The 14,608-nt window shown below is 23.8% G+C and overlaps 2 protein-coding genes across 4 annotated transcripts in view; one reads left to right on the top strand and one right to left on the bottom strand.

The window, feature by feature from the left end:
- Positions 1-117: 117 nt before the first annotated feature.
- LOC127288855 (cytochrome P450 4C1-like) lies at positions 118-7,784 on the bottom strand. The gene is made up of 12 exons (XM_051316545.1): positions 7,491-7,784; positions 4,712-4,821; positions 4,522-4,612; positions 4,206-4,394; positions 4,002-4,092; positions 3,813-3,915; positions 3,598-3,691; positions 3,071-3,180; positions 1,510-1,578; positions 1,187-1,355; positions 471-650; positions 118-360 (listed from the first exon to the last, which is right to left on the bottom strand). The coding sequence occupies exons 1-12, from the start codon at positions 7,639-7,641 to the stop codon at positions 200-202; spliced, it is 1,518 nt and encodes a 505-aa protein (XP_051172502.1). The 5' UTR covers positions 7,642-7,784; the 3' UTR covers positions 118-199.
- A 2,906-nt stretch (positions 7,785-10,690) lies between these two features.
- Positions 10,691-14,608, top strand: part of LOC127288847 (vascular endothelial growth factor receptor 1-like) — a 24,213-nt gene continuing 20,295 nt past the window's right edge. For 2 of the 3 annotated variants that reach the window (XM_051316534.1, XM_051316532.1), the window contains exon 1: positions 10,968-11,305. In XM_051316534.1, coding sequence (XP_051172491.1) covers positions 11,251-11,305 — 55 coding nt within the window. In that variant the 5' untranslated portion in view covers positions 10,968-11,250. The other variant, XM_051316533.1, reaches the window with a different exon arrangement.

Here is a 14,608-nt window from a genome sequence, read left to right as displayed (position 1 = left end):
CATTGTTACGATGATTAGTGATAAAAAAACATTTGTTATACTTCCTTATTTTTTTATTAATTATTTTTATACTATTAAAAATTTACCTAAATTTTAAATAAGGTATAAAATTACAAATTGTCTAAATTTTTTTTTTATTTCTAAAACGATTATAATTAACATTAAAATGAAACAATTAAATTAAAAATTAAAAAAAAAATTATTTTATTGCTGTAAATTTTACGCGCATTGATTGATTTGGCGTAATAACAAGATCCTGAAGAAGTGTAACTTTATGTGCAAAATCAGTCGTTGACAATTTAAAATTATATAATAAATGAGCAATTAAAACTTTTAGCTCCAATGTTGCGAATTTTTGACCTAAAATATAATTTAATAATATAAATATTTAATTTTCAATGATAATTTTTTTCGGTATTAAAAAATAAAAAAAAATATTATTATAGACATTTTAAAGAATCATCAAATACCTATACAATTACGAGAGCCTGCGCTAAATGGCACGTATGCAAATGGATGTCTATTTTGTACAGCATTTGGTAAAAATCTATCTGGATCAAAAACATTTGGATTTGGCCAATAATTAGGATCTCTATGTAGATCAAAAATATGAACATTAATTATTGATCCGGCAGGTATTAGATAATTTTCTAAAAGAAGAATTTAAATAATTTTAAAAAAATTTCCTAATTATTTCATTAAAATATTTTTAATTCCAAGCATAGGCTTAAAATTTAGGTAAAAAGGAATAGTTTTTAAATGCCAAATGGCAATTTTTGAAAATTCAAAATGGCGGCTCCAATATGGCGGCAGAATTTCTAGAAAGTGATTAAATTTGCTTGAAACTTGTTACTCGGGGGTTTTTGGGGTCGTTGATAACGAATCCGAAGTCAGATTTTTAAAATTCAATATGGCGAATTCAATACGATGGACAATTTTATAAAAAGTTATTGGATTTGCTTGAATATTTTTATTCGGAGTTTCAAGCAAATTCAATCACTTTCTAGAAATTTTGCCACCATATTAAAGCCGCCATTTTGAATTTTCAAAAAGTACCATTCGGCATTTAAAACTATTCCTTTTTACCTAAATTTTAAGCCTATGGCAGGTAATTTAAAAGTGGGGGTAAACGAGTGGTACCGATGACGAAGAATGCCTCATTTGTAAAAAAAAAAAAAAAACTCACTGAGTTGAAGATCTTCAGTAACTGCTCGACCTATGTTTGGAACACTTGGATATAAGCGAAGGCTTTCTTTAATACATCGATCGAGATAATCCAATGAATTAATTTCTTTTATTCCTATTTTTCCATCACATTTATTTAGAATTTCACTTACTTCCTGTCGGGCTAAATTCTGAAAAATAATTTTATTGCGAAATTATTAGGAAAGTTATTAGCAACGCAGAAGCTACTTGGTATCTTTATGCAGATTTTTTAAAAGTCCTTATGGAAAAACTATAATTCTATACGTTATAAAAAGTACATTTTTAGTAAGCAAAAAATTTTACCTGAATTTCCGTATGTTCAGCCAAAAGAGAAACTGTGAATATAAAAGCCATAGCCGTGGTATCATGACCCTAAAAATCAAGGCATAACAATTTTTTTTTTTTAAATTTTATTTTTAGTTAATTCAAATTAAAATGTTATATTAACAATATAAAACAAAATATTGAAATTTGTATAGGGACGCATGATTATGTTTTAAAAGTCATTAGTGACATTAAATTCGTCACTGTATTTACATAAAAGTAAACTCATAACCTAATTGTAATTCTTGTCCAATAAAATAACTAATATTCGCTAGTAACAAATTAAGTAATTATTTTCCAACAAATTCAATCGTATTTTCAAAGTTTTTTTTCCTACATGTTGCGTCCGCCATTTTGAATTTTGAAAAACTAACATCGGATTCGTAATCAGCGACCATAAACTCTCGAGTTGCAATTTTTACTTAAATTGGATCAATTTTTAAAAAAAATTCCGCCATATTGGATCCGCCATTTTGAATTTTGAAAAACTGACATTGTATTCGTCATCAACGACCTCGAAAACCCCCGAGTAGCAAATTTTAAAGCAATTCTAACAAATTTTAAAAAAAGCCGACATTCCATAATTGATTACGAATATGAGGTCTGTTTTCTAAAATTCAAAATGGCGGATGCAATATGGCGGTTGGAAATTTAAAAATCGATTGGATTTACTTGAAACCTAACTCTCGGGGGTTTTCGGGGTCGCTGATTACGAATCCGAGGTCAGTTTTTCAAAATTCAAAATGGCGGATCCAATATGGCGGTTATTTTTTTAAAAATTGATCCTTAAAACTCGTTACTTAAGGGTTTTTGGGGTCACTGATTATAAATATGATAATAAATTTGTAAATAGTGACCTTAAAAACCCCTGAGTAATACATTTCTAAGTGTTTGAAGCAAATTTAAAAAAATCACCGCCATATTGTATCCGCCATTTTGAATTTTGAAAAACTAACATCGGAATCGTAATTAGTGACCCCGAAATCCCCGGAGTAACAAGTTTTAAACCTATTCAAACGATTTTTAAAAATATCCGCTATATTGAATCCGCCATTTTGAATGTTGAAAATATTATGCTATATTCGTAATCAATGACCCAAAAAACTCCCGAGTAACGAGTTTTAGGTGAATTGAAGCGATTTTCAGAAAAATCGTCCGCCATTTTGAATTTTAAAAATCTGACTTCATATTTGTAATCAGCGACCACGAAAACATTGAACAAAGTTAGGACTTTTTTTATAAGTAATATAGTTTTATTATCAATAATAACAATTTTGATAAAAGCAACAAAAAATTTAAAATTCCAATTATATCTCAAAAATATGAAAAAATAAAAAATCGGTGAAATGAATTTTCGGTTATATAAAAATTCTGTAATATGGAAAATCGTTTTGATAGAAATTTTGCAAAATGCTAATTCGAATAAATAAAAATTCGGCTCAAAAATAATTATATGAGAAAAATGAAATTCCCTAAAATGGAAAATTCTAACTAATGATTTTGAGAACATAATCATGCGATTTCCAATTTGTATAATCACTTCAAAAACAAATGTATCGACTTCCTCACGAATTCCATCATCGTCGATGTCACCATTTTCTTTTGCAGAATTTAAAAGAATATCTAACATTGCCTTTCTTCTCTTGCGAACTGAAATAAAAATGTAATTTTTTTAAGTGACAACTAATTTGTGAAGTCAAAATGAGCAAAAAAAAAAAATTATTGCAAATAAATATTAATAGATTTTTTTACCCACTTGGAAAGATTCCTCGGAAAGTGACCCCTGGAGGTTCTATCAGAATTCCGCCGGAACTTCCAACGTAATTCCGTCGGTATTCCATCGGAGTTCCAAAGACTTTCCGATGGGATTCCGACGGAATTAGGACTCTAAAATTATTGAAAAAATTAATCGGAATTCCGTCGGAATCCCATCGGAAATTCTTTTGAACTCCGATGGAATTCCGACGGAATTACGTTGGAAGTTCCGGCGGAATTCTGATAGAACCTCCAGGTGTCACTTTCCGGGGAATCTTTCCAAGTGGGTAATTAAATAAAATGTATACATACTACCAATATCATCTTCCACATGACCGTTTTTCTTTAAATTATTTTGTTCTTCGTTTGAATTACTTTCATGATATTTCTTTCGCTCTTTAATAATCTAAAAGAATTAGTTTCCCAAAAAAAAGTAATTTTCTCAAAAATAGTAGTCGGAAAAAAACCTTTCGACTTTAATTTCGTGTATTTAAATAATAAATTTATTTAATGAACAATATACATACTTTTGTTGTAAAATCGTGTAATGCTTTTAAACATTTTTTTTGAATTTGTCCTCTTTGTGATAAATTAAATAACCAGTTGATGTGAAACCACGGTCTTGGTGCTCTTTTAATAAAAATATTAAAATTAATTATAAATTAATAAATAATAAATTATTAAATTAACATTAAAATTGAATTCAATATAGTTACCTGTAAAATAAATTAAATCCTAATTCACGAATGGCATGTGCATATTCCTTTTCATTACCAACTTTGTCTAATTGTATACCCATTGCAGTTTCTATTAAAAATTTTTTTTTTCAATTCAATAAAATATATTAATTTAATTAATGAGATATAGAAAAATAAATATACAAATTAATTTTTAGAAAAGTATAAATTTTTTATTATTACCACATATGATTTTAAGAGTATGCATTTTAAAAAGCGGAATAATATCCTTTGTAATTTCTTTACTCTCCTTTGATTTTAAACTTTCTACCAGTTTATGTGCATTTTCAACGAAAATATCAGTAAACTCTTGTAAAATATTAAAATGAAAAGCAGGCGTTAACATTTTCCGTCGATGCTGCCATTTTGTACCTAAAAAATAAGAAAGAAAAATAAAAAACAATTTTGGAAATTATTTATAACTATGTTTTAAAATTTTACAGCGTTCTTAGCAAATTATGGTTATTATTTATTTAACTTAATTATTATAAAAACTTACCAGCACTTGTTAGAAGACCAGTTCCCAGCCAAGGATGCAAAAAATTGTATAATAAATTTTTTTCTATTATTGTTGTATTAGTAAGTAGCAACTAAAAAATTATTAACATCAATACTATTAAGGTACTTGTATCAGGAATAATTTAAGAAGAAATTGTAATTATTTTTATAAATTATTGTCAAAAACCTACTCGAATATCATCTGGATGAAATATATTTATAACTGGAATGCTGGCAAGCCAAAGTCGTACAATTGGATAATATTCAGCGTTTACTTTCCTCTGAGAAGTCCACAATTTATCTGAAAAAACAAATTCCTCTTTTAATTACCTGGTGCATTTTTAATCCTAATTTATTTTTTTAAAATAATATCAGATTTGTAATCAGCGACTCCCAAAATCTACGAGTAACGAGTTTCAAGCGATTTTAATCGTTTTTTAAAAAAAATTTCCGCCATATTGGATCCGCCATCTTGAATTTTGAAAAACTGACATCGGATTCGTAATCAGCGACCCCGAAAACCCCCGAGAGTTAGGTTTCAAGTAAATCCAATCGATTTTTAAATTTTCAACCGCCATATTGCATCCGCCATTTTGAATTTTGCAAAACTGACATCAGATTCGTAATCAGCGACCCCGAAAACCCCCGAATAATAACTTTTAATCAAATTCGATCAATTTAAAAAAAATTCTTTCCACATATAGAATCCGCCATTTTGAATTTTGAAAAATTGACCTCAAATTCGTAATCAACCATCCAATATGTCTGATCTTTTTAAAAATCGTTTGAAAAAGTTTAAAACTTGTTACTAGGGGGTTTTCGGGGTCACTGATTACGATTCCGATATTAGTTTTTCAAAATTCAAAATGGCGGATCCAATATGGCGGTGATTTTTTTCAATTGTTTCAAACACTTAGAAATGTATTACTCAGGGGTTTTCAAGGTCACTATTTATAAATTTATTATCATATATATAATCAGTGACCCCAAAAACCCTTAAGTAACGAGTTTTAAGGAACAATTAAAAAAAAATAACCTCATATTGGATCTGCAACTCTCAATTTTGAAAAACTGACCTCAGATTCACAATCAGCGACACCGAAAACCCCCGAGTAACAAGTTTCAAAGAATTTCGACCAATTTTTAGAAATGGCCGCCATATTGGATCCGCCATTTTGAATTTTACAAACCTCATATTTGTAATCAATAATGGAATGTCGGCTTTTTTTAAAGTTTGTTAGAAATGCTTTAAAATTTGCTACTCGGGGGTTTTCGAGGTCGCTGATGACGAGTACAATGTCAGTTTTCCAAAATTCAAAATGGCGGAATTTTTTTTTAAAATTGATCCAATTTAAGTAAAAATTGCATCTCGAGAGTTTTTAGGGTCGCTGATTACGAATCCGATGTTAGTTTTTCAAAATTCAAAATGGCGGACGCAATATGTAGGAAAAAAACTTGAAAATACGATTGAATTTGTTTGAAAATAAATTGCATAATTTTTTTTTCTAGTGAATATTAGTTATTTTATAGGACAAGAATTACAATTAGGTTATGTATTGACTTATATGTAAATACAGTGACGAATTTAATGTATTTAGGGTCCTGAACTCTGCTTTTTGCAACAATAATTAAGTATAAATTTAAGAATATGTTGAAAGACTTGTTATGATTAATTAATTATTATTATCGATCATTAGTCAATGAAGTACCTGATGCTGCGTCATTGAAGGAATAATACACTATAATATTTTAATGATTAATGACAATTTTATTTACAAAGCCGATGGTTTCGAATTATTATAACTAACAAATAATAATAATAATAATAATTTGTAAATGTTTTGTTTAATTAATAATTTAAAAACATTTATTTATTGAAAATCAAATAAAAAAATAGAGGGTAACATATTCTTTTAATTCTATTTTCAAGAAATACATTTTTCCATTGATATTTTACACAATTTGCATAATATCGAGATTTGTGTTAATTTTCAATTTACAAGTTTTTTAATTGATAAAAAAAATCTTAATTTACAATTTTATTTTAAAATTACTAAATTATAGTTATAATCATATTAATGTATTATATTATATTATATTATATTATAATTATAATAATATATAAATAGAATGAATTAAAATTGAAATTAGTGAAATAATGAAAAATTATCAAAAATTACCAATGAAAAGTATTAACAACATTTACTATCTATATACATATATATTATTCTGAATTTTTTTTCATTGCTATAATTAATTGAAGAAATTATAGACTACATTTGTTATGTGGAATAATTTTTTGAAAAAAAACAATTTCTGCCATTGCATGTCAGTAATAAGCAGAAAAGCCTCATAATAACTTAATTTGTAAAAAAGCATTAATAGACTATTGAATTAGTATTCTAAATTTTTTTTTTTCCCATTGCTGAATCATTGTAACAAATAAGTCGTAAATTATTAATAATTTTTTTAGAAAAAACAGTTTCCAAATTATATTTAAATTATAATTTTAATTAATTTAAAATATTTCGGCAAAAATTATTATTTTATATTTCTTTAACAAGAAAGAAACTTTTCATTGATTAATTCTAATTTTTTTAGTGAACAAATTAAAAAATAAAATAAAATTAGTTAATGCAGTATTATAAAAAAATTAATTTAATATAATTTTTGTTTATTTAAATATTCTAAATTCGATTATAATATAATAGTTATTATTAGTGTTTAATTTAATAATTTACCTATTGACGCAGTTTGCTTTTCAAATTTTGTAGCAAAAAGCATGTACATTTAAATTTTGAAGAAAAATTTTAATTTAAGTAATATTTTTATTTTTAATTTAATTTTTAATATGTTATTCATTTTATTTTTTTAATTAAATTTTTGTAAAAATTTGTAAAAATTTTTTTGTCAAAAATTAAAAAATAAATTAGATCTTCACTGAAATAATAAATATTATAATAAACATACCATTTGGAAGATTATATTGTAAGACATTGCCAAAAATGGGAGTAATTTTTGGTCCTGGAATTTTATTAATAAGCTTTCCACATTTTCCATAATGTGTTTTATAATGATAGACAATTAAAGCTACTGTAATAAATATCAAAACTGTCAACATTTTCGTAACACAATTAATTAATCGTTTTGATTTGAAATTTTTTTTTTATATTTATTTATTGAAGATATATTTTTTAAACTATTTTAAAATTAAATAATTAAATAATTCCATTGATAGATCACTATGATAAAAATTGAATTATATCAATACATTTTGCATGTCTGTTTATATATACTTGATATCCCTCCACAATGATATTGCTCATCCTATTTTTTTTTTATTTTCTTATTCTAGTACATAACTTGTCGTTAGTTAGATAAGATGTCATTTTAATTCAATATTGTGATTAAATTAAAGTGCGATAAACTTTGTGAAATATAATTAATTAGATATTTATTTCGAATTAGAGCATTATTGATAAATAAAACATAATTATATATACATATATGACCTTTAAATTTGAGGTTATGTTTCTTTTAAACTATATGTTATTTACATCTAACCTTTAACTTTAAGGTTATGTTTGTTTTTAACTTAAGTTTTCGATGTATATGTAACGCTGCACGAGAAAAGGGACCTATCACCGAAATAACTTTAGGTTTAGTTTTCTCTGTACAGTGCAAGGAAAACTGAGCCTAATGTTATTTCGGGGATAGGTCCCTTTTTTCGTGTGGCGTTACATATGATCTTGATTTTTTGAGGTTATGTTCGTTTTAATCTATGTTTATGACCTGTGATCTATGATTTTTGAGGTTATGTTGAACTTTAAGGTTATGTTCATATATAACCTGTTTTTTTTTTAGAAATTTGATCATGTGTTCATTTGAAATTTTAGAAGTTTTTGTACTTTTAAAAATTCCAACTTTTGATAATTGGAACTGAATTATATTTTTTTAGTAATTTAAAATTTTTAAAAAGTCACGTTTTTCAAAATTTTTAAAGTGTTACATACCCTGTAAAAAAATAATTCAGAAGGATCGTTTAAATTAATTTCATTTTTAATGTAAAACATAATTGAAATAAAAAAATACAACATTAAAAATTCTAATTACTTAATTTTTATTTACATAAACATAATTTTCTTCTTTTTTTTATAAGAAATAAGCCAGCGATTTTTTTTTCGATACAATCAAAAATAAGGTCAAAAAATTACAAAAACCAAAAAAAACACAAAATTTGCAAGAAATTACATTTTTTTTATAAATAATTTTCTTTTAAAAATTTCGGTGGATTTGTGAAGCTGAATAGATGTATTTAAAGGTACAAGAAGCGTTTTTTGAAATTAAAAAAAAAACATAATTACTGGAACAGAGCAAGGGGCATAGTTTAAATTTTCTCTGGGGTATTTATGTACCCCAGTTGTACTGTCTAGGGTTAATTTTGACAAATAAAAATTTGAACAATAACAAATTTTGTGACAGAAAATTTAAAAACGTTCTCACATTTTTGCTTTGTAAAATAAACATTAATAATTATATACATTTTACTTAAATTCGACAACAATTTAAAACAATTTTGTAAATCATGTAAATTATGTTTATGTAAATAAAAATTAAGTATTTAGAATTTTTAATGTTGTATTTTTTTATTTCAATTGTGTTTTACATTAAACATGAAATTAATTTAAACGATCATTCTGAATTATTTTTTTTACAGGGTATGTAACACTTTAAAAATTTTGAAAAACGTGACTTTTTAAAAATTTTAAATTACTAAAAAAATATAATTCAGTTCCAATTATCAAAAGATCGAATTTCTAAAAGTACAAATTTCATAAAACAATCGAATTTCTAAATAAATATATAAAAATTGAGTGATTTTAACTTATTTACGGTAGATAATGATTTTATCGACTTTACATCGCAGCTTTTCACAGTAGGTAAATGGTTGGTAATATTATTGAAAGTACTTACCAACTAACCACTTACCTACTGTGGTAAGTTACGATCTACATATAACGATGTAAATACATAACAAAATTGTTTGGCTACCGAATTTTTGTTTGTCAAAATTTTTAATTTACAGTCATTTTCTTTCCATTAATTTTTAAAAATTTTTATTCAATCAATTTTTAATTTAATTGAATTATCAATTCAATCGAATTTTATAAGTGATTCAAATTTTTAAATGATATAGAAATTCCAATTCACCGAATTTCAAATTTATCCGAATTTTTAATTATACAATTTTTTAATTGATATAATTTTTAAGACGCACAAATTTTCATTTTTGTCCGAAATTACAAGTGGCCGAATAAATAATCGACAGAAAAATTTTGGTGTAAGTTTCAAAAATTGACTAATTACAAAAAATTATCAAGAAAAATGTGTTAGGTCAATATTCAAAAATTGCGCCCAAAATCTTTCTGTCGCTATTGTTTCTTCGGACATTTGTAAATTTGGACAAATGAAAATTCAAACAAACAAAAATTCGGGCAAATAGAAATTCGGGCAAATGAAAATTTAGAAACCAAAAATTCGGACAAATTAAAGTTTGGACAAATGAAAATTCGGACTTCTTAAAGTTCGGACAAAACAAAAATTCGGACAAATTAAAGTTTGGACAAACAAAAATTCGAGCAAATGAAAATTCGCATTTATTAAGGTTCGGACAAATTAAAGTTCGAAAAACCAAAAATTCGTAGGAAAATGAAAATTCCGACAAATTAAAGTTCGGGCAAATGAAAATTCGGAAAACCAAAAATTTGGACAAATTAAAGTTGAGACAAACAAAATTTTGGACAAATGAAAATTCGAAAACCAAAAATTCGGACAAATTAAAGTTTGGATAAATAGAAATTCAGATTAACAAAAATTGGTCTAAATGAAGATTCTGACTTATTAATGTTCGGACAAACAAAAATTCGGACAAATTAAAGTTCGGAAAAACAAAAATTTGATATAGCTTAAAATTTTATGTTAAGTAAAAAGTTGTAGAAAAAAAATTCTGCGTAAAATGATAATTCGAAAAATGCAAATTGGTTAAAAAAATAATAATTATTTCTAATAAAATTCTTTATAATGAATATTCTAATTAATGATTTTTGTGGGAAAATCATGCGTTCTAAAAGTTAATATTTTCATTAAAATTTAATTCTAACAATTACAATAGTAAAAAAATTTCCACTTATTTCTAAAAGAAATTTTGTATATTTTTATTTAAAAAAAAATTTATTTATCAAAATATATATAAACAATTTTTTTTTTACATCATAAATGTTTGCTTATGATGACGATTCCCGGTGTATATATATGAATGGGTTATACCCATCACTACTCGAGTGTGAGCAAGTTGCGATGATGACGTCAGATACCGATAACTACATTAAAGTAACGCGGGTGGGGTCTGGAGATACATGTTTTCTCCATGGATTCTTTATGGTTAGTCAGAGAGTGGTCGTCGAACGTAGATCCACTTCGGATCGGGAATTTTTTTTTTATTATTATTATTTATTTATTTACTTTTTTCCACCTTAAAAAAAAGAAATTTTTCTTCATTTACATGTGTGGTTCAAATTTAATTTAAAAATGTGCGGAAATTATTTCAAATCATTGTGGATTTATTATCATTGGGAATATGTGTGATTTTAATGAAAAATTTATTATTGAAAAGTGTATACAAGTGGTAGAGTGGACTTATGAGAAAAAGTGAAATTTTAAAAAATTTAAAATGGGACAAACCAGTCCCATTGAATTGGTTTTCTTCATCTTTATTCTTCTCTCAGGTGTGTAACACTTTTGGAGAACGCGAAAAACTGTCATAAAAGCCACGCCGAGGTCACGTGGTCTCTCTCTCTCTCTCTCTCTTACTATTTTATTCTTGTGAATGAAAAAGCGGCATCAGGAGCGTATAATTTTTTAATTACAAAAAGAAAATATTTGCGTTGTTTTCATTATTTATTTATTTTTTTAAATTTATTTATTTATTTAAATTAATTAATTTTTTTAATTAATTTTTTTTAATTATTTGTAATTTACGAGCAATTATAAAAAGAAAAAATTATTTTTAAAAACTTGAAAATTTTTATTTAAAGTCAAAAGAAATTTTTTTAGTGTTCCCGTAGAGTTTAACAATTTTGAAAATTTTTAAACATTTAAAATTTATTTATTTTCTTTTTATTTAATTTTGATATTTAATTTCAACGTTATAAACATTTAAAATTATTTTAATTTTAAAGAAATTTTAACAATATTATAATATATTTTTAATTTTTCGAATATTTAAATTTTAAAAATTCATATTAAAAAAAAACATTACCTACCTATTTAAATTTTATTAAATCTTAAAATTTTTTTTGCAATTTTTTTATGAATATTTCATTAGAATTTTTTAAAATTGTAAAAAATTTAATAAATTTTAAATATTTGAAAAATTAAAAATATGTTTCAAGAGTTAAAATATCTTTAAAATTGAAATAATTTAAAATGTTTATAACGTTAAAATATGTTAGAAATAAAAAAAAATTAAAATAATATTAAATTTATTTATTTAGAGAAAAAAAGGGGTAATAATTATCAATAATAATAAATAATTAATCATTATTATTATTACTATTATTATTAATATTATTATTATTAATATTATTATTATTTATTTTTATTAATTATTAACAAATTAAAAATGTTTAGAGGATTGCGGGGAAAATTATAAATAAATAAATTGAGTTAAAAATATCTTTAAAATTTAAATAATGTAAGTAAATAAAAAATTTTAAATGTTTAATATTTTGAAAATTATTTAAATCGTTATTTCAAATTTTTAAAAAATTTTTAGTAATTTAAAATTTTGAAAATTTAGAAATTACTGGAAAATATTTTTAGAATTTTGCATTTTTTTTTTTTTTTGCATTATAGAAAACAAAATAAAAATCAATAAATGAACAATACAATATTAGAAATTACAAAATTGTCAAGACCTTGTGATTAAAAAAAAAAAAAAAAAAAAAAAAAAAAAAAAAAAAAAAAAAAAAAAAAAAAAATTTCAATAGTTATTTTCACAAGTATATAATTAAGAATATAATCTTTCTGTAATTAACTGTAGGAGAAAACTTCTTATGAAAGCACATACTTATCCTCTCTCTCTCTCTCTCTCTCTATATATATATATATATATATAGTGTTAATGTGTGACTGACAACAATAATAGTTTTTTAACGGAAGAATATTTTAAATTTATATTATGAAACCAGTAGTATATATAAAGTGAACTAATTCTAATGTTACGTAATATTATATTTTAAAGAATGCGATAAAGTAAAAATTTGGATTTTTAAAAATTAATTTTTCAAATTTATTATTTTAAATATATTTTTATTTATTTATTTAAAAATATAAAATTAAAATATAAAAAAACATAACCTACTAATACGTATATACATATATAACGTAGTATGGAAAATATGGTTTTTAAAATTTTTAAAAATTGCCAACATATAAAAATTTTATTTCTTTTTTATTTTTATTTATTTTTTAATATTTATCATATTCTGTTACAAAAATAAATAATATTTTTGAAATAATAATAATAATTTTTATTAATACAGTAAAAATTATTACAATATTATATTATATTATTTTATTATTATAATATTATTAATTATAGGTAATATTATAATAGAAATTATCAATATTATTATTATTGGGATAATAAAAATTATTATTATAATGTTGTTGCGGTTAATTATGAAGTAATTTAAAAATAACATAATTCTCGAGTATATTGTCACGTTCCTGTTTGTTACACCTGTTACTATAATTGACGGCTCTTATTGGTCCGATATACATCGACCTTATTACAAAATCAACGCATCGTAGTAAACGCATATTTCTTATCTGTCTCAGATTTCTTTTTTCATAATCTCTACTACTTGTGTTTGCATATAATTGAAATTTACACATATAGTTTAGAAAATATTTTTATATATATATATATCTATGATTAAATAAAAATGAAAAAAATTGATATAAGAGAAAAAAAATAAAATTCAGAAAAATATATACCTATATTATATTTGTGAATGTTTGTATATGTTAAAACAAGTGTTTTAACGATACGCCTCCAATGAGTCACCTGTATCATATGCCAAATCACACTTACAGTATATGAAAAAGGAAATTTTATATATATATATTTATAAAAAAATTAATTTTTTAATATTTATTTGAAAAATTAATTTTTTAACCCTTAACTGTCACCGTGGGTCCATTAGACCCGAGCATTTTTTAGAGCTCTTAATTAAATGTTTTGAATATTTTTTATATTTTAATATATTAGTTTGACATATTAGTAATTTTCTATGTTTTTTGATACAACTAAATTGGATACAAAAGAATAAATTAGCTTCAAACATTAATAATTATGAATTTTTAATTTTAACCTAAAAAGACACATTTTATTATTCTGCGCAAAATAAATATCTTTTTTGCAAGTCCTGATGTTGTGGTAATTTTTTCCTTAAAAAAAAATACATCATAACCTTAAATTTTTAAATCATAATATTAAAATTTAAATAACTCATGAATTTTTAAATAAAATCACGCAATTTTTTGGTTTTTATTTTTCACAATTTTTTTTTAACTAATTTAAAATAAATTAATCCCTGTTAAAACTAATAAAATTTTAAAAAACACATCATAAGCTACCTTAGATTAAATGTTTGTGCAAAAATATTCAATACCGGCAGTACAATACACGTTTGAATACTTCGGGTCCAGCAGACCCTTTGTCCCATTTTAATTGTTATTAATTAATAAAGATTAATAATAATTATAAGATTTTTATTAATATTTATTAATTGTTTATAATTATCCCATGTAATATTTGGAATGTTTTCTATCTTATTTTCTAATTCTTAAAGAATATCATTTTTCATCAAATATTCCAATTCATAAAATAGCATAATGGTTAGTGCGTTAGACTATAAGTGCGTGTTTCGTAGGTTCGAATCCAGTCATGGGTAAAAAAGTCTACATTATTTTACAGATTCTTCTTTTATTTAACACTTATTATTAAATTATTTGGGAAAAAA

This window comes from Leptopilina boulardi, unplaced genomic scaffold (assembly GCF_019393585.1).
Source record: "Leptopilina boulardi isolate dan_hultmark-lab unplaced genomic scaffold, ZJU_Lbou_2.1 LbouV2_396, whole genome shotgun sequence".
In the NCBI taxonomy this organism is placed as follows: domain Eukaryota; kingdom Metazoa; phylum Arthropoda; class Insecta; order Hymenoptera; family Figitidae; genus Leptopilina; species Leptopilina boulardi.
This window is presented reverse-complemented; position numbering and strand designations above follow the sequence as displayed.

What these genes read in the sequence shown, in the direction of transcription:
- LOC127288855 (XM_051316545.1), bottom strand. Translation starts at nt 7,641, where the DNA reads ATGTTGACAGTTTTGATATTTATTACAGTAGCTTTAATTGTCTATCAT. An exon ending in TGTGGAAGATGATATTGGTA is followed by an intron (nt 3,181 to 3,597) that starts GTATGTATACAT and finishes TTTTTATTTCAG; the next exon opens with TTCGCAAGAGAAGAAAGGCA. An exon ending in CTGAACATACGGAAATTCAG is followed by an intron (nt 1,356 to 1,509) that starts GTAAAATTTTTT and finishes ATTATTTTTCAG; the next exon opens with AATTTAGCCCGACAGGAAGT.